At 40.5% G+C, this 20,987-nt stretch overlaps 1 protein-coding gene and 1 pseudogene across 6 annotated transcripts in view; one reads left to right on the plus strand and one right to left on the minus strand.

Annotated features, from left to right (window-relative positions):
- Positions 1-20,987, plus strand: part of SP3 (Sp3 transcription factor) — a 90,779-nt gene that overhangs the window by 35,368 nt on the left and 34,424 nt on the right. For 4 of the 5 annotated variants that reach the window (XM_080668606.1, XM_080668604.1, XM_080668603.1 and 1 more), the window contains 3 exons: positions 8,180-8,322; positions 8,808-8,933; positions 17,853-19,212. In XM_080668606.1, coding sequence (XP_080524732.1) covers positions 8,180-8,322; positions 8,808-8,933; positions 17,853-19,212 — 1,629 coding nt within the window. Of the gene's footprint in view, positions 1-6,477; positions 7,588-8,179; positions 8,323-8,807; positions 8,934-17,852; positions 19,213-20,987 lie in introns of those variants that run through there. The other variant, XM_080668607.1, reaches the window with a different exon arrangement.
- Positions 3,779-7,233, minus strand: LOC308249521 (annotated as a pseudogene). Its single transcript has 3 exons — positions 6,850-7,233; positions 5,364-5,416; positions 3,779-4,204 (listed from the first exon to the last, which is right to left on the minus strand). The product of its transcript is annotated as an uncharacterized misc_RNA (transcript).

The raw sequence follows: 20,987 nt of genomic DNA on the forward strand, positions 1-20,987 counted from the left end.
TTTAGGAGCTCTGTGTCAAGATTCTGGGTCAAAGACCAAGCATTTGAACAAAAACTCACTTGGTGCTTCTATCACTTAGGCAGCTTTGAGCTAGGAACCAGGGGTCTAGTCCTGATACATCAAGGTTTCTGGTTTGATTCCAGGTTAGGGCACATACAGGAATCAATCAATGAATGCATAAGTAAGCAGAACAAAACATCAATGTTTCTCCTCTCTCTCACTCCCCCTTTTCTCTAAAATCAATCAATAAATATAATTTAAAAAAAAATAAATGCAATTATATACACATAATATGTATATGTATAATAATATCTAGTGTTATGGTGTAATCCACAATGATTCATAAATTATGTTATATTCATTAAATAACATTTAAAATAAGTGAAAAGAGAGATGATTCATCATGGATACATCTCAAAAATAATGAGTGAAAAAAATTATTATAGTAGGATAAACAGTATAATACATACCATTTATATAAAGTTTTAAAACATACAAACTTATATTCTATACTCTATGTGGATATGTACATGTGAAATAAAACTATAAAATATTGCATGGGAATGATAAATGCTAAATTTTAAATGATAATTGCCCTTGGTATGGAGAAGAGACTGAGATTTGAATGGGTATTCGTTTGTATTTGCAAGGTCTCCTTAAACTAGGTCAAGTATATTATTATGATATTGTTCTCTATTACTACTCTGTTTGCCTGAAATAGTGCATAATCATTATTTTAAACAAACAAAAAGAAAAAATTAATAAGTGAGCCCATGGCAGAGTTAGTAGAATAAATATGCTCAGGCAACTGATTGACTGAAGGAGTGGAGGGGAGCAAGAGAATGATGCTCTGACCAACTGAGCTACCCAGGCAGGGACATTTATTTTTTACCCCACTTCTTGGGTTGAAATGGAGTGATGAGATAGTGCAGCATTTCAGCCATTTTAGAGGTAAATGGAAAAATTCTGTTCCTTCAAGGCAGGTAAAAATAGTTTTCAATTCAACTTTCCCCCTGCCACCTTATTCTTTATCCACTGCACCCTCCCCCCACTTCCTCTTACATTCTGTAAGCCTTGGTTCTTTTGGGACTAGTTAATGAATATGTCCAATTTGTAGGATTAAAGGATAGAAAAAAATTTATTATAAGAGAGATTGAATCATGAAGTATGAATACACTTCATAGTGAAGGTTGTTGCTCATCATTTAAAAAATATATTTTTATTGATTTCAGAGAGAAAGGGAGAGGGATAGAGAGACAGAAATGTTGGGGGATGGAGCCTATAGCCGGGCATGAACCGTGGGAATCGAACTGTGACCTCCTGGTTCATAAGCCAATGCTCAACCACTTAGCCACGCCGGCCAGTCTCTTGCTCATCATTTAAGGACACCACACCTCAGTGGCATCTAAGGTTGTTTATTAATAACCTTAGATCATTTATTAGTATTATTAAGTAAAGTTCCTTGATACATTTGCTAATTTACAAGATAATTTCTAGAATTCTATATTATTCTAAGAAAGGTAATTAATAAGACACCTTCTAGCATTCTATATCCTTCTAAGACAGATTATTAACATAGAAATATGTAAACCATCTTTTCTCAGGAAGTTGCACCAACTCAGAAATCTGTCAGTGGACTAAAACTTCCTGGACTGACATGAAGAGGACTTTGGAAGTGTTATGGATAACTAGGAAATTTAGAATACCCAGGGATGTCAATAGCCTGGATGAAGAGAATAGGGTTTCTTGAATTATAAAAACATCAGCCCTTTTTGTACCATGATGATATTGTTGGTGTGGAGCTTGAGTGAAAATGAGGGCCTAACTCATTTGGGAAATAAAATTTTGAACGAGGTAACTATTACAAGGTCAAATAAATTTTTTCATACAGTACTTATTGGTTAATTGTAATTTTCTATTCATCCTTTATTTCCCCACAAGATAACTGTGTTGACAATCTTTCTGCTTAATATTAAACATCCTCAACGTGTTCGGTATTTAGAGCATTCAAAATACATGATCCTTAACACAAGGAGCTCGCATTCTAAAGACTTGCTTTAAAAATGACCTTCCTTGTGCCCACCATCCAGATATCATTGCTGACATGTACACATAAGGAACTGTTTGACATTGAAATGGGGACTCAGAACTGTTGGACATTGAAATTGGGACTCAAACATTTTTTTGTTATTATATGTTTATTTCTAGTCTGCAGAGGCAAGATTTTTTAAAGGAAAGAAATGGGGAAAAAATAGATACAGAGGCAAAGAAGCATTGAACAGACTGTCAAACTACAGCGGGAAGGCAGGGGAGGTTGGGGGGGGGGGGCTGTAAGAGATCAACCAAAGGACTTGTACGCATGCATATAAGCATAACCAATGGATACAAGACACTGGGGGCGGGGGCAGGTAAAGGCATGTACTGGGGGGTAGGGGAGGCCGGGGGGGGGGGGAGGTCAAGGGGGGGAAAAAAAGGAGACATATGTACTACTATTTGTAATACTTCAAATAATAAAAAAAAATGACCTTCCTGCCCTAACTGGTTTGGCTCAGTGGATGGAGCGTTGGCCTGCGGACTGAAGGGTCCCAGGTTCGATTCCCGTCAAGGGCATGTACCTTGGTTGCGGGCACATCCCCAGTCAGGGGTGTGCAGGAGGCAGCTAATCGATGCTTCTCTCTCATTGATGTTTCTAACTCTCTATCCCTCTCCCTTCCTCTCTGTAAAAAAGCAATAAAATATATTTAAAAAAAAATGACCTTCCTTATAAATATGTACCTGTTTTATCTACTATATTTTTTATCTTTTTAATTTTTTTACATGGTGGGTAGGTGAATTTTTTAAGCGGATCATTTAAGACTTGGTATATTGACTGGTAAGACTGATACACATGGGTTTGAATCTGCCACTTATTTGAAAATGAAACTGAGCAAGTCCCATAATCTTACTGAGCCTCAGGTTCCTCACCTAAAAAGTGATAAACCTATGATACTTAACTCCTAGGGCTGAACAGAGTAAATATGTGAAAGAGCTGGCATGCAGTAAAAGCTCAAAATTTTACCTCTTCCTTTTTGTGGATTAAGAAAAAATAAGACAAGCCCGGCTGGTGTGGCTCAGTGGTTGAGCATTGACTTATGAACCAGAAAGTCAGAGCTCAATCCCCAGTGCGGGGGGCATGCAAGGAGGCAGCCGATCAATTACTCTTATTATTGATGTTTCTATCTCTCTCCCTCTCCCTTCCTCTCTGAAATCAATAAAAATATATTTAAAAGAAAAAATAAGACAAGAGATACGGTTTTTAAGGTATATTTTTCAGAAAGTAGGGAAGATACAAAATATAAAGGTGGTTAAGTATACCTAATCATGTCAGCTAGAATGCTTCTGAAATATGGTAGTGATTATGTAAACAGAACAAATTTGAAGATTCCTGAAATTCAGTGTTAACAGGTTAGAGACCCAGGGGGGCAGGTCAAAAAGGAGGGTCACAAACACAGAAACAAAAGTAAAAAAACAAAACAAAACATTGATTTAGGTAAAACTATACGAAACAGCTACCTTTTCTAGATAAAAAATGGTTGAATATTGGCAATTTCATGTGGTCCATGTAATAGATGCTCAGGAGGCAAGAAAAGCAGTAGGGGCTGGGAGGAAAGGCAGTCCTTTAGGGGTGGTGCAGTTAACCAGGGCTTTGGCTGATTTATTTATTTATTTATTATTTGACAAAATGTCAGACGGCAGAATTTTATGATTTTAGTAACACAAATACGTTTACACCATCTGTCTACTTATTTTCTTCGCTGTGCAGCCTGGCATTGGAATTGGTGACTCTGATGGCCAGCTGGGCTGCCCTTTCCACAATGGCTTTGGGTTCTTTGAGGAGATGTTGTGAGCAATCTCAGCACAGTAAGACTTGTTGCACATCAGCAGCACTTCAAGCTCCTTGACGTTATGGACCAGAAACTTCCGAAGGCCACTGGGCAGCATGTGCTTTGTTTTCTTGTTGCTCCCATATCCCATGTTGGGCATCAAGATCTGGCCCTTGAACCTTCTACGCACCCTATTGTCAATGGTTTCTGCCAGTTCCGCTTAATTTTGACATATCGGTCTGACTGGTGCCGGATGAACTTCTTGGTCCTCTTTTTGACAATCTTGGGTTTCACGAGGGGTCTGAGGGCAGCTATGGTGCCGAGTAGGAGATGGCTGCCACCTCCGTCACTTTGGCTGTTTTTAATACAGAATGGCTAGTCTCTTGTAGATGTGAATCAATCATTACTTAGTGGTCTCTTCTCTTTGTAGAGAAAAAGGGGATTGAAAATGAGTGAAAGAGTTCATGCAGATCTATAGAAGTCTTCAAAGCCCTTCGATATTCATTGGTTTCCAAAGGATTTAAGAAAATTACATAACACATATAAGATTTTAAAAAATTAAGTCTTTATTGTTGAAAGTATTACATATGTCTCCTTCTCCCCCCACTCCCCCAAATGACCCCTTCTAGCCTACCCGTCCCCTGCCCCAGGCCTTCACCATGGCCTACACGGGTTATGCATATATGGTTGATCTCTCCCCACCCACCCTCCCCTGCCTTCCCTCTGACATTCCGCAGTCTTTTCTATGCTTCTATATCTCTGGATCTATTAAAAAAATATTTTTATTGACTTCAGAGAGAAAGGGAGAAGGAGAGAGATAGAAACATCAATGATGAGAGAGAATCATTGATTTGTGGTCTGCAACCCGGGTTTGTGCCCTGACCAGGAATCGAATAGTGACCTCCAGGTTCATAGGTCTATGCTCGACCACTGAGCCACACTGGCCAGGCTCTCTGAATCTATTTTGTTCATTAGATTCCACATATGAGTGAGGGCATGTGATATTGTCTTTCTCTTACTGGCTTATTTCACTTAGCATAATACTCTCCAAGTGGGGAAATTGAGGATGAGGGAAAAGCAAGTGACACCCAGATCTCCTACTGTGATGTAAAGTGGCCAGCACAGAACTTCCTCAAATCATCTTTGGAAAGGAAAAAGTATAAATAATTTCCAGCACAGTACTTTTCTGATAAGGAACTGCAATTCTGGACTCCTATGTAATGTAGCAGTAGATATCATCGAGAGGGTAACCTCTGCTGAGAAAACAGGCAGCTTTTAATGAACATAAACTGTATTTCAAGGTTTGACTGTAGCACTGGAATAGTTATGAAAAGGTGTTTTTTTTTCAGAGACCGTTTCTAACCTTCTTAATATTCCACGGCAATCACCCTTTTAAGTGTTATCTGGGAGGGTCCTCTGAATTTGATTGTGATGCTTTTGGCACATGTACCTTTTAAAACCATCGCATTAACAGCAGAATTGTTATCTCTGGTAAGTTACCTTTTCTTTTCAGAAAGATTAGATGAAAAGTTTTTGCTTTTTGTCAGAATGGTCTACAGACCAAAAAAGTTTCAAAATGATTTCATTTGTCAAGTGGTATCAATGAAGAAATAATTGAATTCTTGCGGCCAAATACTTTACTCTCTATGGGTGGCTGGACTAAGACTTTGTAAAAGGGGCATGGAGGTGGTATGCTTAGACCCATAACATATGTCCCTATTCCTGGAAAAATAGCAGGAAAAAAAAAAAACACCTCTTCTAGGGAGAGCTATCTTCTATCCCACATATCTTTTGGCTAAGAAGAGAGACAATGCTGTGACTTGCCTCCTCTGCAACTCCACTTGTCTTCCTCTTCAGCCCCTGTCTCTTTTTCTACTCCTTCCCCCCCAAATCAGCTTATTTCCTTTAAAATTAAAGTGTAAAATAGTACAGTGTTTATACTACTTAGCTTTTAAAGTGATTCTTCTACTTAAATATGAGACTAAAATGTGTTTTGGAAGAGATCAACCCCATTGTTGGATTCATATTGTCTTGTTTTGCCTGCTTGTGATTTTTAGGTCACTTCCCTGGAAGTCTATCTTTTGTACAAGTGAGTGCCAAGTAACCATACGACTTCTCTTACCCTATGAGAATAGGTCAAAAGTATGTGTTTTAGAACTGGGACTCAAACTCATAAATGGATTATGAATTCTTTCTAGGTGGCACACACAAGTGTAGTTTAAGTGCTGGACTTCACAACCCCATCCCCTGGCACAATGTTGTCACACAAAATATAATAATCACAGTAATTGGATTCTTGTTTGAGTCAGATTTCTAGAAAAAGGCTATCGTAGACAGCATTTCCACCTCTTTAACTTAACCTTTTTTGGCAATTAGATCTAAAGGTAATAGGCAGAGATAGATGTCTCTTAGTTGGCAAAACACACACAAAAAACAGCATTTTCCTCCCCAGGATGAAAGCAAAATATCAAGGATGCCAAAGGGAAAAGGAGTGTTAACTTTATCTAATAAGTGAGATGAGATTTTAAAGTATAACTAAAATGTTCCAAGAAAAAAATACTCCCTGAGATTCACTATTTAAAACATGTTGGCAAGTTTTTTTTTTTTTCACGTTTGACTTGTTACCAAGACAATTAAGAAACAGGGAATATGATTATGTGACTGGGTTTTTTAAATAAAAAGTATCCTGCACCTCTGAGGATATTATATATATATTTACATATACACACATGCCACGGTTTCAATGAAATATACTTAAAAGTGGCTGTTTTGGTGCCATTGGGAAGAAGGAAAGCTCTGCTCTATCTGAGGTGAATTATTTCTTTGTTTTTAAGTGCCTGCCTCCAGGGTACACAAAAGTGGGAGATGAATTGGAAGGAAACCTGGGACTAAGGGGGATGGGGCCGAGATGGCTGGGACTGAATCTATGAGCTGAATGTCAGAGAAAATCCTCCTCCAGCCTCGGAAGGGGTGTCTCCCCCAATACCAGCTCCCTCCCCCCGGGCTCGCGGGGCGGGTCTGGTTTGCTCAGTAGCAGCAGCGGCCGCAGCAGCAGCCCCGGGGCTGAGCGGCGGCGGCCTCCCGGCAGTGCAGGGAAGCGGCGATTCCGAGAGCGCGAGGCCCAGGGGAGATCCGGCCGAGGCTGCCGCCGGGATGGAGGAAGCGTCGAGTGGAGCTGAGCCACCGGGGAAAGATTTCCTCCCCAACTCAGCTCCCCTACAGCTTGGCAAGGCCTGTTTCGAGCGCCTGCGAGGTGGAAGAGGCCTGCGCCTCGGGTCTGGCAGCGGCAGCCGGCAAGCAAGTCGGGCACAGCGGGGTAATAGGCCAGCAGTAGCCGCTTTCGGGAACCTACACCACCTAGGCCGCTCATTGTCTCTCCCCTCCACCCGGGGGGCAAACAGGAAGCGCGCAGCCGGGCTGAGCGACGGACAGGCGTCCAGACCAATGAGCACCGCCGACAGTGAGCGTGGCGGCGAATGAACGCGGAGAAGAGGGGCGGGACTTCCGGGCGGGCTGTCACCCTCTTCCCCCCTTTTGGGCTGGAGGCTCCACCTTTTGTGTTTCCCGCACAGTCAATCAAAATAGGAAAAAAAATTCCCCGGACCGCTCCGGCCGTGTCCGCCGCCGCTTCCCGCATCCTCTCCCGCCGCCGCCGCCTTCGCTCCTCACCATGTGTAAGGCGGCGGGGAGCCCCGCCTGAGGTGCCCTAAACACACTATGACCGGTACGTAAAGCCGAGAGAGCAACCCTTGCTGCTGCCGCCGCCGCCGCTGCCGCCGACCACAGCCCGCTCCGGGCCGCCGCTGCCGGCTCCCGGCCCCGTGTGTGCGACCGAGTGTCTGTGAGAGGCAGAAAGCCGCAGTCCCCTCCCCGCCAGCCACGGTCCACCCCTCCAGCCCCAGCAGCGCCGTGTCCCCTCCGGGCCCCGGGCGGGCGGCCCGGTCCGCTGGGAGCGCATCCCCTTGCGTGCGGGCGCGGGCGGCGGGCGGGCGTGTGAGTGACTGACGGTGCGAGAGGAGCGAGCGCGAGTGCGAGCGAGCGGCGCGGAGGGAAAGGGGAGGAGAGGAGAGGAGAGGGGGCAGGGGCAGCGCGGGGAGGAGGAGGAGGGATAGAGGAGGAGGAGGAGGGTTACAGCGCGGCGGGCGGGGGCAGCCGCGGGAGGGGAGGAGGGAGCCGCCGCCGCCGCCGCCGCGGGGCGGGTGGGGGAGGGGAAGGGGAGTCGGTCCGGGCTTTCGGAATAATTTCGACTCGGCCCGCGGGCCCCCTCCCTCTCCTCCACCCGCCTTCCTCCCCACCCCCCCGCGCTGTGCCTGCAGCTCCAGAAAAGCCCGTGAAACAAGAGGAAATGGCTGCCTTAGACGTGGACAGCGGCGGCGGCGGCAGCGGCGGCGGCCACGGCGAGTATCTGCAGCAGCAGCAGCAGCACGGAAACGGCGCGGTGGCGGCGGCGGCGGCCCAGGTGAGGCGCGGCTGAGCCCCGGTCGGCTCCCCCCTCGCGCCGCTTTCTCCTCCCCTCGCTCTCCCCTCCCTCCGCGCCTCTCTCCTCCCCTCCCCCCGCCCCGGGAGCTGCCGCCCGAGGCGCCAACGCTCCGACCCCGCCCGCTCTCCCCCGCCCGCCGCCTTTTTGTGTGTGTTTGTGTGTGTGTTTGAGTGTGTGTGCGCGCCCTCCCGGAGGTGGGTTCGGGCGGAAGGTGGAGGCCCGGCGCGCTGCCCGCCGCCCGCCTTCCCGCGGACGCTCGAGCGGGTGTGCGTGCGAGCGGGAGGACACGAGTCGGCGTGCGGGAGGAGGAGGAGGAGGAGGAGAGCGAGAGCGAGAGCGCGGGCTGGCGCTCGTCCGGGCGCAGCCTGCGAGGACCGAGTCGCACTTCCTGTGTGAGCGGCGGCCCGGCCCTAACCGCCACCCCTCCCCCTGTCTCCCTCTCTGAACCCGCCCATCGGGGGTAGGACACTCAGCCGTCACCGCTCGCTCTGCTGGCCGCTACCTGCAGCAAGATTGGGCCGCCATCGCCGGGCGACGACGAGGAGGAGGCGGCCGCCGCAGCCGGGGCCCCCGCCGCCGTTGCAGGAGCGGTAAGTCTCGCGCGCGCGCGGCCCGCCCCCACCGAGGCCCAGCGCCCGCCATCCCAGGCCTGTGGCGCTCCTGCCGCCCCAAGGCCTCCCGGGCGCCCGCGCCTTCCCGATACGATACGGACCGTTCGCGCGGCCAGGGCGCCCTTTCCTGCTCCTTCACATACTTGTTTGGGTCTGAAGCCAGCCCAGGCTTTCCCTAAATTGTCACTGCGGAACCTCGATTCAAATTCACTACAAAATGAAGTCTGGGAGGGCGGGGGTGGAAGACTCCAAAATGGATGTTTGAGTAATTCATATCACTGCTGAAAACTCCTTCCCTGAACACTACAGAATTTTCAAGCACAGCCTATCGGCCATAGATAGTATCAACTAGAGGCACAGTGTCTTTAGTTTTTAGTATTTTTGAACCTGGAGCTTTTTCGGTTGGAAGTTACTAGAGCTTACTGATTTAAACGGTAAATTGTTAAAAAAAGGAAAAAGGAAGGTTTACTCTTTGAATTATCTTTTTGTATGCAGGAGTGGATACTTTGAAGTGCTTTTTCAGTGGCCATTCTAAATTGTCGAATTTTAGTTTTTGCAGACTCTTATTTTGCAGTAATTTTTCATAAGTCGAATAAGTGAAACATTTAATTAGCGGCTGTTGAAGTTGCTGAAGTTACTTAGATAATATTTTGGCTTTTGAAATTGAACCTGAATACCAGGGTTAGAAACAAAAGTACATGTAAGAAGTTGTACTTCCATGCATGCTAATGCACACCACACTTAAACAGTTGAATTTAGTTGGTAAAGCCGTATTATTATCATTGATAGTCTGATGGGACGTGGTAAGATGCTTTTTTGTAGTGTTTTTAGAGTGTCTGGAGCAGGGGGAGGAGCTGACGTGTTATCTGAGGGCTTAATTCAAATGATCTCAGATTCTAGAGGAAAACAGCTTTAGCACTGTTGCTTGTGACTTTTATATTTGCTGGAATCATTGCTGTTGCATTAGTGTAACACGGATGTATTTACTTATTAAAGTAATTGAAGTATTTCCCTTTGAGGTGGATTATAGGAATTAATTTGTGTGTAGTGATATTTGGAAGTAGTCACAGTAGACAAAAACCGTTTGATATTTGATATAGTCTGCTGGAAATTCTTAATATTTCAAGGCATTAAAATTAAAAGTGAAGCTAAAGTTAAGCTATGTTGTTAAATGTTGTATTTGTAATTTTAGTGCTTCAAGTTATATTGTAGAGAGAGATGAATGGTTTTAGTGTCTTAAAAGTATGATTTTTAAGTTTTGTGCTTCTGTAAGCAGATTAAAATGTAAAGGCATAAGATTATGTTTGTGTGAGCCATTGTTACTTTTAAACAACTTATGGATTGTTAAACCTTCTTAAAGAACTACATCCCTCTAGCTCTACAATGACCAGACAAATTGAAACCACTGCATAAGTAAAATTGCAAGCCAGATTGCTTCTACTTACCTTTTTAATATTTTCAATTAGAACAAAAAGCTTTTTGTAGCTGCAACTTAACCAAGTTTAGGTATCAGCTCACCGATGGGGGAGGGGAGAAGTAAAGGAGGAAGTGAAGGTGAAAATATGTGTATGTACATGTATATGTGAATCTTACATGAATCTCAGTCCCAGGAATGGAATATTATCTCCAACTTTAGCCTACTGTGGCCAAATATCACTTGTAGAAAAGTTGTTTCCATGCCTCTTAAACTCATACTCTGAACTACTAAATCTCTGCTGATATGTATTTCCCTGTAGATGAACATGAACTGGAATCAGTTGGAGCATTTTTTTTTCTTTGTACGTTTGGTACCTGTGCAGAAAGTTTTTCACTGAGTAAAATTGGTAAGACTGGCTTGAATATATTTGCCTTAGGAAATGGGAAAATTATTTTTCTTGTTCAAATGAATTTCAGACATGTGCATCTCAGAAAATGAGAGAGAATTTAAGTGATATTATGGGCAATTTTTTTCCACCTAAAAATGTGCTTAGGTCATCTGCTTTAATTACTCAAATTACTGGGAATCTTGAGACAGCTATTAGACAGCTTTATTTTGTAGCTGTGTTTTTTAAAAACTCTTATTTTGGACGAATTTTAAATTTACAGAAAAGTTGCCAAGATAGAACTTGAGGGTTACCTTATACCCTTCATCCAGCTTCCCCTAATGTTAATGTACGTTTGTCAAAACTAGGAAATTAACAATGACACAGTATTATTAACGACAAATTTTATTCTGATTTTACCAGTTTTTCCACTAATGCCCATTTTCTGTTCTAGGATCCAGTCCAGGATACCACATTGCATATAGTATTGTTATATTTAAAATCAAGTCAAATACATACATGCATTTCAATTTTATGCCAGTTTAGTTTGGTATTTTAGGATTTAAAGGTTATTGAAAAGCCAATCACCTGCACTGGAGATTTGCTTTAAATATTTCAAATTTAGAATTTGTTTTAATATGATATGGATTCACCCTGGATCCTGACCACGAATGGATACCCTCAGTACAGTACTAAATAGATCTAATCACAAAACAATCTCACCTGTATTGCCCTACACCAGGGACTCTGATGGCAAGGCTCTTTTCTACTTTATTATTAAAAGTTGTGTAGTTAATTTTTAAAAAAATCTTTATTGTTGAAAGAATTACATAGGTCCTCCTTTTTTTGTGTAGTTAATTTTTGTAATAAATCAGGGAACGGAGTAAAGTAGACCTTTGTGACATATTAACTTGTCCGTTTTGCATTTGTGTGTACTTATGGATTATGAATTTATTTCATTTGTACTGTAGTGTAATAAGCTGTACAAGTACATATTATAAAAGTTGTTGCCTGACCTTCACTTTAGGTGGTAAATTTAGTGTTCATTTAGTATATAAATGTTGGTGAGCTAAAAAATGAGTAATAGCTTATTTTTTAAAAAGAGGTTATTTTTACCATTACTTAAAAAGATCTACATTGTCATTGTAATGAATTCATTAGGTATTTGTTTTTATTTGAAGTCTGTTTGAGTTCTTTAGTGTTCCTTGAAGATTTCAAGAAACCTGAGTATGTACTTATCTAAGAATGGTTTTTCGTTTGTTTCTACCTCAGCTTCATACTTTATTGTTTCTGGTTACACTCTTTGCTTGCCTGTTTGGTTTTCATATAAAGCCATTTGTGGGAACTGAGAAGTTAATAATCCTTTTCAAATGCTATGCAGTAAGTGGTGTGATTTTTTTCTTTTTCCCTATCTTCAGGTATTATCTGAGAAGGTAAACCTTTTTTTCTTTTCTCTCATCCCCAAGTCCCCACCTCCACCCCATTTTTATGCCTGGTTGTACTGGAGAATGTCCTTGTAATGAACTGCTGTAGTAATGTTTCAGGGCTACTCTGGGTTGTGGTCCTGTCACTGTGTAATTACTAGTATGTGTTTATATGCAGAAGGAACCTTAGAGTACCTTCAGTTACAACTTTTTACAGTAATGCCAACTTCCACCTAAATATGGGAAGTATTTAGATAGTATTTTGTTTGTTGTCCAATGAGAATATTAAAAGTTACTGAGAGAAACACGGGTGGATTTTTCTTTTAGTGTGAAGCTTATGTAAAGGGTTGTCTTGATCCAAACCAAATACTAGTTCTTGCCTAGGTTATGTGATTTTATGGCCTCTCTTCTTTTGTTTCGTATAGTGTTTCCAGATAGCCTAACAGCTTAGTTTTTACAGCTCTTTTTGGTCTTAGATGATTTTCTAATTTAGCCCTTTCCCTTTTGGTATCCAGAGTACTTTGTCTTTTAGTAGCAGCTGCTGATGAAATTTCTTACAAATGAATGGTCTTAGTAGGCTTTGTAGTTTGAAATATTTGGGACTTATTCATTATGGAATTATGGAAATAATTGATGTAGAGTTTTTCGCAGAAGACTAATATCTCAGGGTCAGTTTTATAGATCAATTTTTCTCTATCATTTTTTTTTGCAATGGTTTTAAAGTAAGATACCTTTAACTATTCATTCAACAAATACTGATCTTTGATCCAGGAATTGTGCTAGTTATCTAATGGGTGTTTTTCAAATCTGTCCTTAAAATCTTAGTAATCAGAATGATGCCTTAGGGTTGTATAATGCCTTATAGTTTATAAAGGTTAGCAGTTTTGATTCTTACAACCCTCTAAGGTAATACTTCCCCCATTTTTAACAGAAGTTCTGCTCTAAATCACACACAATTCTACAGTTCTAGCTAGGACCAGAACTCAGTTCTGAGTTCTTTTTGCTAGTGCAATATATTCCTCTTTCCCCAGCACAATCTTAGCTTAAATCATGGAAGTCTAGTAGTTTTCTGATTCAGTATTTTTTCCCATTCCATTAAAAAAAAAAAAAAAGAACACAGCTCTTGAGCAGCTCACTTGTTTAGAGCATCCAATTCCCCGTTAGAGGACATACCTAGGTTGCAGGTGTGATCCCAGGTCGGGCCCGGGTTTGGACTTGTAGTGGGGCAAACTGATCGTTTCTTTCTCACATTGATGTTTCTCCCTTCCTCTCTCTCAAAATCAGTTTTAAAAAAGATTCTGTAGTGAGGGTTTAAAAAATTAACATTTAGTAAATCTTTTAAAACTATAAATTATTTCATTAAAGAAAAACATTTTTATTGCTGCTTTTTGTTAATCCTCACCCAAGAATATTTAGAGGGTGGAAGGGAGGAGGAAAGACATAAAGAGAAACATCAATGTGAGCGAGACACATTGATTGGCTGCCTCCCTAATGCCCCGACCGGACCAGGATTGAGCCTGCAACCGAAGTACAGGCTCTTGCTCAGAATTGAACCCGGGACTCCTCAGTCCAGGGCTGACGCTCTATCCACTGAGCCAAACCAGCTAGGGCTTATTGCTGTTTTTTTTTTTTTTCTTAATTAAATTATCTCTTGCTATTCCTAGCTATTTCCCCCACCCCCTGGCTTGGGCTAAATAAACAAATAAATAAACCACATTAACAAATCCATAAATACATACATAAATAAATTTTAATCCTCGCTTGAGGACATTTTTTTCCATTGATTTCAAAGAGAAAGGGAGGAGGGAGGGAGGGAGAGGGGAAGAAAGAGAGAGAGAGAAAGAGAGAAACATTGATGTGATAAAGAAACATCATTTGGTTGCCTCATGCATGCCCCCCCCCCCCCCAACTGGGATTAAACCCGCAACCTGCTTATGTGCCCTCTTCTGGAATCCTCTACCCTTCAGTCCAAGGGAGGATGCTCTAAACCAGCCTTGGGCAAACTACGGCCCGAGGGCCAGATCCGGCTGTTCTATCCAGTTCTCTTGCTCTCCCCTCCGCTCCTTTACTTTCAATTTATATTAGTTCACACAAACACTCCATCCATGCTTTTGTTCCGGCCCTCCGGTCCAGTTTAAGAACCCATTGTGGCCCTCGAGTCAAAAAGTTTGCCCACCCCTGCTCTAAACACTGAGACGCATGCCAGCGCATAAATATTTTTATATGTTTTTCACCTTCAGTTTATTAAAAAATGTTCAAATCATTTTGTCCTAGGTTTGGGGATTTCCCTTTCTTTTTCTAGTTTCTTTTTTGGAGAAGGGGATTTCCCTTCAATTAATGACCTGCTTTGTTGGAAAAACGTGGTACTACAGTTTATTTTTATTTAGCTTCTGGAGAGGGAGGGGTGTGCTTGGGTAGTATTTACTAAGAATTGTCATCTGAGTAGTTGTATTTATTTTCAAAGAATTTCTTGACTAGAAAGCTGTTCACTGATGGTTAAATATCTGCCCTTTTATTTTTCTGTGAAAAAAATACTTTATATGTCATAAGTTAACTTTTTAAAAGATGATAAAGGGTCTAACTGCTCGTATTATATAATTTGTATCTGAGACACTATATTCTTTTATATAAGTTAAATAATTATAAATTTAATGCTGGTCAGAAAAAAATTCAACAGTTGATTCTTTAAAGGTGATCAGTAACCTTAAGATAAGGATTGGATTTTAGACATTATACTGTACTGCAGGTTTCAATATAAAGTACAGACTAGCATATCTTTAGTTTATTTAAAATGCCAAGAAAGACTGAAATGAAACGTGAATTGTACTTTAACATAAGGAAAGATGACTTAACCTTCTAATTTCTATACCAGATAGAAATTGAATGATGTGTGACATTAATGTTTGGTGCTTCATTTTAGTAAATTAAGTTTGATAGATTTAGAAGATTGTATTTATTTATTTTTATTTTTTGTTAATCCTCACCTGAGGATATTTTTTCATTGATTTTTAGGGAGAGTGGAAGGGAGAGGGAAAGACAGAAACATTGATGTGTCTTACATTGATTGGTTGCCTCCTGCATGAGCCCACAACCAAGGTTCATGCTCTTCACTGGAATTGAACCCGGGATCCCTGGGTCCTCAGGCCGACACTTTATCCACTGAGCCAAACCAGCTAGGGCAAAGATTGTATTTAAGTGATCATTGTTTTAGTTCGGGCTTAGATGTTTGTAATGAGTCCCACAGTTTCTCTGCTTGTACTCTCTTCCACCTTTCAGTCTCCTGCACTGGGCCTTAGTTTATCTTTATGAAACGGATCTGATTGTACCACCTACTTGTTTAAAAACCTTTTATAGCTTTCATTCACTGTCTGCAGGATGAAGTCCAAACTCCTTAGCAGAATATACAAAGCCATTTACTACAGGCCCTGATAAAAATGTCTAGTCCTGTTCTCCTTTTCTCTTGAATCTGAGCCTTTTCTGGATCCTCTCTTGAACACCAAACTACATGTTTCTTTTTGTCTGTGACTTACTGTGTTTTTGTACCTTTATTAATTCCTATGTCTCTATTTCCTAACTACCCAAATGAATTATTAAATTTTATTCTAAGATTACTTTAAATATAACTTACGTGAGATAATTGTTTTTTAGTCTTCTATGTTCCCAAATAGTGTTTTGATCATATGGCTAGTATATACTTTTCACATGTAGTAGCATGTATGTGTATGTCTGCTTGGATAGATTGTGAACCATTTGACGAAAAAGATTGTGTATTTCATGGAATTACTCATATGCTTATTTCATTTTGAGAGATATGCACAAATATCTTGAATTGTGTCATTAATACTGTGGTTTTATCCATTGAAATATATACTTTTAACTGCTTCTATATGAAAATTAGGTGGTGAGTTTCTTTAATAAGCTTTTAAGATATTCTGGTTCTGTAATATTTGTATTAAAAATGTGGAGTGGGTTATGTTGTGAGAACAGTATTTGTCTAACCTTTTTTTATGGTTACAGACCTCTTTTAAGAATATGATTAAACCCTAGAGTATCCTCCCCTCCCCCATTGTACTTTTCACTTTCTCAAAAAGTTGGTATGGTATTAGAGGATTCAAAGATCCTTTGAAACGCAGGCATGGATCCTAGGTTTAGAATGCTGGGCTAGATATGCTTATGCTCTCATTGCCTGCTGATATGTGGTGGTTTAGGAAATCACATAGATCTAGAAGGAAGTGGGACAGGAATCGTTTTATTTTGATGGTAATTAATATAGGGTTTCATTCCTCATGTGTTTATCCCTGGTCTTAGTGGGCAATAGTATGGTATAGTATGTAAGGGTCTGGGTTCTGGAGTTAGACTTGGCCTAGTTTTATATCTTGTCTTGGCGTTTGATAGCTCTGTGATTTGTCCCTCAATTTTCTCATCTGTGAAATGTGAATGATGGTAACACTACCTCAGTATTGTTGAAAGGAGTAAATAATAGAATCTTACAAACCCCAATTAGAGTTCTTGGCATTAAAAAAAAAACCAGCTCAAATGCTAGACATTACTGTTACTATGCCCTAAAAAGAAATCTGTCCTTTGATGTTGACATGTAGGATTTTATTGCTTTTTGCTTTTCTACACTGGTGTTTTTCCAATCTAATTTTTAAAGTATTGGGATGATACCTGAGATTCCAACAGGTCACAGATTGCAAAATGTAAATGCTGGGCACTTGACTGTAAACTTAAATAGAATAGTAGGTAAAGCCACAGTTTATATCCTCTGGCTCTTGGATCTTAGAAAAACTTTTCAGATGGGGTTACTTTGCCATGTAGTCACGGGGCAATAACCTTTCCTCGTTAAATTTTTAAAGGTGTCATTTTTTAAAAGTAATTCATGGAAAAAATAAAGAATTGCTAATAGAATATCCCTAGCCAGGAGTTTGCTCTGGAGTGCATTAATACATGCCATGAAAGAGTCACTTTAATTATTTGATTAAAGGTTTAGGTCAATAATATACAAACCTAATTCACATGGTTTGTTAACACTGCACTAATAAATGTTTCTTTTTTTCTCATATATAATGCACCTGATATTTTTAGTGCATTGTATATTTTTTGAATTCAGTGTTTGAGGTATGTCTGGTTTGAGCTGTTTATACTTTTTTCTATCCACTTCTATTATTTTTAACTGTGTAGCATTAGAGATCATAGATGAGGGAATAAAAGATCAGTTAGTGGTCATAAAGCAAAGACTGTGCTTACTGAAATTTTTTCCTGCTCAAATAGCATGGGTTATTTTTACAAGAAAAAAATTGGAAAGGATAATTATTATAGTTTATTTTCTGAAATTTTTAAATTTTTTAGAGCGGGGTTGGGGGGTAGAGATTCCGAACTCACCTATCAAGATCGATTCGTTGTTCTACTTATTCGTTCATTCATTGGTTGATTCTTGTACGTGCTTTGATGGGGGATCGAACCTGCAACTGTGGAGTATCAGGTGGTGCTCTAACCAACTGGCCAAGGCTGTAGGTTATATAGTACTGCTTCTGTATTTGGACTCCACTGTGTTATTAAGAGAACTTTTATTTTTACGTAGTAGGATTTATATCAGTTTTTAGAGTTTTGAGGACTGGTTTAACTCTACTACAAATATATATCTCAAAACAATTTTTGTTTTCTTCATCCAGACAGGTGATTTGGCTGCTGTACAGTTAGGAGGAGCACCAAACCGATGGGAGGTTTTGTCAGCCACACCTACAACTATAAAAGATGAAGCGGGTAATCTAGTACAGATTCCAAGTGCTGCTACTTCGAGTGGGCAGTATGTTCTTCCCCTTCAGAATTTGCAGAATCAACAAATATTTTCAGTTGCACCAGGATCAGAGTCATCGAATGGTACAGTGTCCAATGTTCAGTATCAAGTAATACCACAGATTCAGTCAACAGATGGTCAACAGGTTCAGATTGGCTTCACAGGAACTTCAGATAATGGCAGTATAAATCAAGAAAGTGGTCAAATTCAGATCATTCCTGGCTCTAATCAAACCTTGCTTGCCTCTGGAACACCTCCTGCTAATATTCAGAATCTCATACCACAGACTGGTCAAGTCCAGGTTCAGGGAGTTACAATTGGTAGTTCATCTTTTCCTGGCCAAACCCAAGTAGTTGCTAATGTGCCTCTTGGTCTGCCAGGAAATATTACCTTTGTACCAATCAACAGTGTCGATCTAGATTCTTTGGGACTCTCGGGCAGTTCTCAGACAATGACTGCAGGCATTAATGCCGATGGACATTTGATAAATACAGGACAAGCTATGGATAGTTCAGACAATTCAGAAAGGACTGGTGAGCGGGTTTCTCCTGATATTAATGAAACTAATACTGATACAGATTTATTTGTGCCAACGTCCTCTTCATCACAGTTGCCTGTTACTATAGATAGTACAGGTATATTGCAACAAAACACAAATAGCTTGACTACTTCTAGTGGGCAAGTCCATTCTTCAGATCTTCAGGGAAATTACATCCAGTCGCCTGTTTCTGAAGAGACACAGGCTCAGAATATTCAGGTTTCTACAGCACAGCCTGTTGTACAACATTTACAACTTCAAGAGTCTCAGCAGCCAACCAGTCAAGCGCAAATTGTGCAAGGTATTACACCACAGACAATCCATGGTGTGCAAGCAAGTGGTCAAAATATATCACAACAGGCTTTGCAAAATCTTCAGTTGCAGCTGAATCCTGGAACCTTTTTAATTCAGGCACAGACAGTGACCCCTTCTGGACAAATAACTTGGCAGACATTTCAAGTACAAGGGGTCCAGAACTTGCAGAATTTGCAAATACAGAATACTGCTGCCCAACAAATAACTTTGACACCTGTTCAGACACTTACGCTTGGTCAAGTTGCAGCAGGTGGAGCCTTGACTTCAACTCCAGTTAGTCTAAGCACTGGTCAGTTGCCAAATCTACAGACAGTTACAGTAAACTCTATAGATTCTACTGGTATACAGCTACACCCAGGAGAGAATGCTGACAGTCCTGCAGGTAAGTCTTAAGTCATATTGTAATCATAGATAGGTTCACTGATTTGTCAATACATAGGGAAATATTTTGCTTTAGATGTTTATCAATATCTATCTTTAGAGATGTTGCCTTAAATTTGTATGAAAAGTAGACATCAAAGTGACTTCCAAATTGTTCTTCATTGAAATTTTGTAGTTTTTGAAGTCAAGGATTTATTTCTACATCATACCATTATATTTGTAATTTTTCCTTACTCAATTCTGTATTTGTTTTCACATCTGATTGGTGTCAAAATTACAAAATTTTTATTTGGCAGGTAAAGTGTCTTGGTCATCCTTGGTGTGATGTAAGTTCAATGTTTTCTGCACTATATCTAATTGGGGAATCTGATTGGCATAGTAAAAACATAGTACTTTTGTCTCAGCCAGTAGCTAGCTAGCTGTGTGATTTGGCCAGGTTACTTTTTCTCTTGCAAACTCAGTTTCCTCACCATGTAAAACTGGGTTGTTGGACTAAGTAACTATATCTAAATTAGCTTCCCAGACCTAAAATTCTTTGATTCTCTGACAGCTTATTCTTACAAGTGTGTAGTGGGCTTTGAACTTAGTTGTGTTAGACATGTTATTTATAGTATGGGGTAGAAATTTCAGAAGTCTACTCTTCTTTTTTGTGCAAGAATTAAATAGTATAGTTTTAAAAGAAATGCTATGAACATTATGTGTTATAATGTTGTTTATTTAAATAGCATCTTACTATGTTGGACTAAACCCTTTTACTCTTCTACTTTTAATTCTTTTGTGGAGATTTTAATTTTTTTTAATATTTAAATTCTTACCCAAGGATATGTTTTTCATTGAGTCTAGACCAGAGACAGAAAAGAAGAGGGGGCAGGGAAGGGGGGAGAGAAAGAGAAAAACATCAATGTGAGAGAGAAACTTGGATAGGTTACTTTCCATATTCGAGAACCTGCAACCTGGGTATATGCCCTGACTGGGAATTGAACTGTCAATCTTTTTGGTGCACAGGAGGAGCTCAACCAATCAAGTCACTCTGGCAGGGTGGGATTTTGTGAAGATTTTAACCTTCCATTAAGTTAGTGATTCTAAATTCTTAAATTGGGATGCTTAAATTTAATTTATTGAAATAATTTCCATCACAATAAAGACTACCTTTTTTCTTTTGAGAAATTTGTGACATATGCTTAGAAAACTGGAATTGTCTTAAAGCCTCAGGTCTGTTCTTGGACAGCTTTTAATTGCACTTGAGTCTTTTGAAGCTGTGGTTTAGAGCAACAGTTCTCAAAGTGTGGTCTGTGGACCCCTGGGGGATCTCTATCACTCTTTTAAGAGGTCCTTGATGTCAAACTACTTTTCATAATAATACTGAAGTTATTTGCCTTTTTCATTGTGTTGACATTTTCGCTGATGGTGGCTAAAACTGCTTGTGTCTTAGCACATATCAAAGCAGTGGCACAAACTATACTAGTTATATTCTTTATGATATTGCACTTGCAGTTAAACACGCATTTCACTGAAGAATGTTCTTGTTAAACCAGTCTAAATAGTTATTTTTACTAAATCTTGAACCTTGAGTGTTGAATGTTTTTTAAAAAATAGTAGCTTTATTGAAATGTAAGTCACAACCCATGAAATTCACCCTTTAAAGTATACAACTCAGTGATTTTTAATATAATCACAGACTTGTGCAACCATCACCACTATCTAATTTTAGAGCATTTTCATCACCTCCCCTCCCAACTCCCATACCTGTCAGCAGTCACTCCTTATTCCCCTCCA

The sequence above is a fragment of the Plecotus auritus genome (genome assembly GCF_963455305.1).
Source record: "Plecotus auritus genome assembly, chromosome: 5".
NCBI classification, from domain to species: domain Eukaryota; kingdom Metazoa; phylum Chordata; class Mammalia; order Chiroptera; family Vespertilionidae; genus Plecotus; species Plecotus auritus.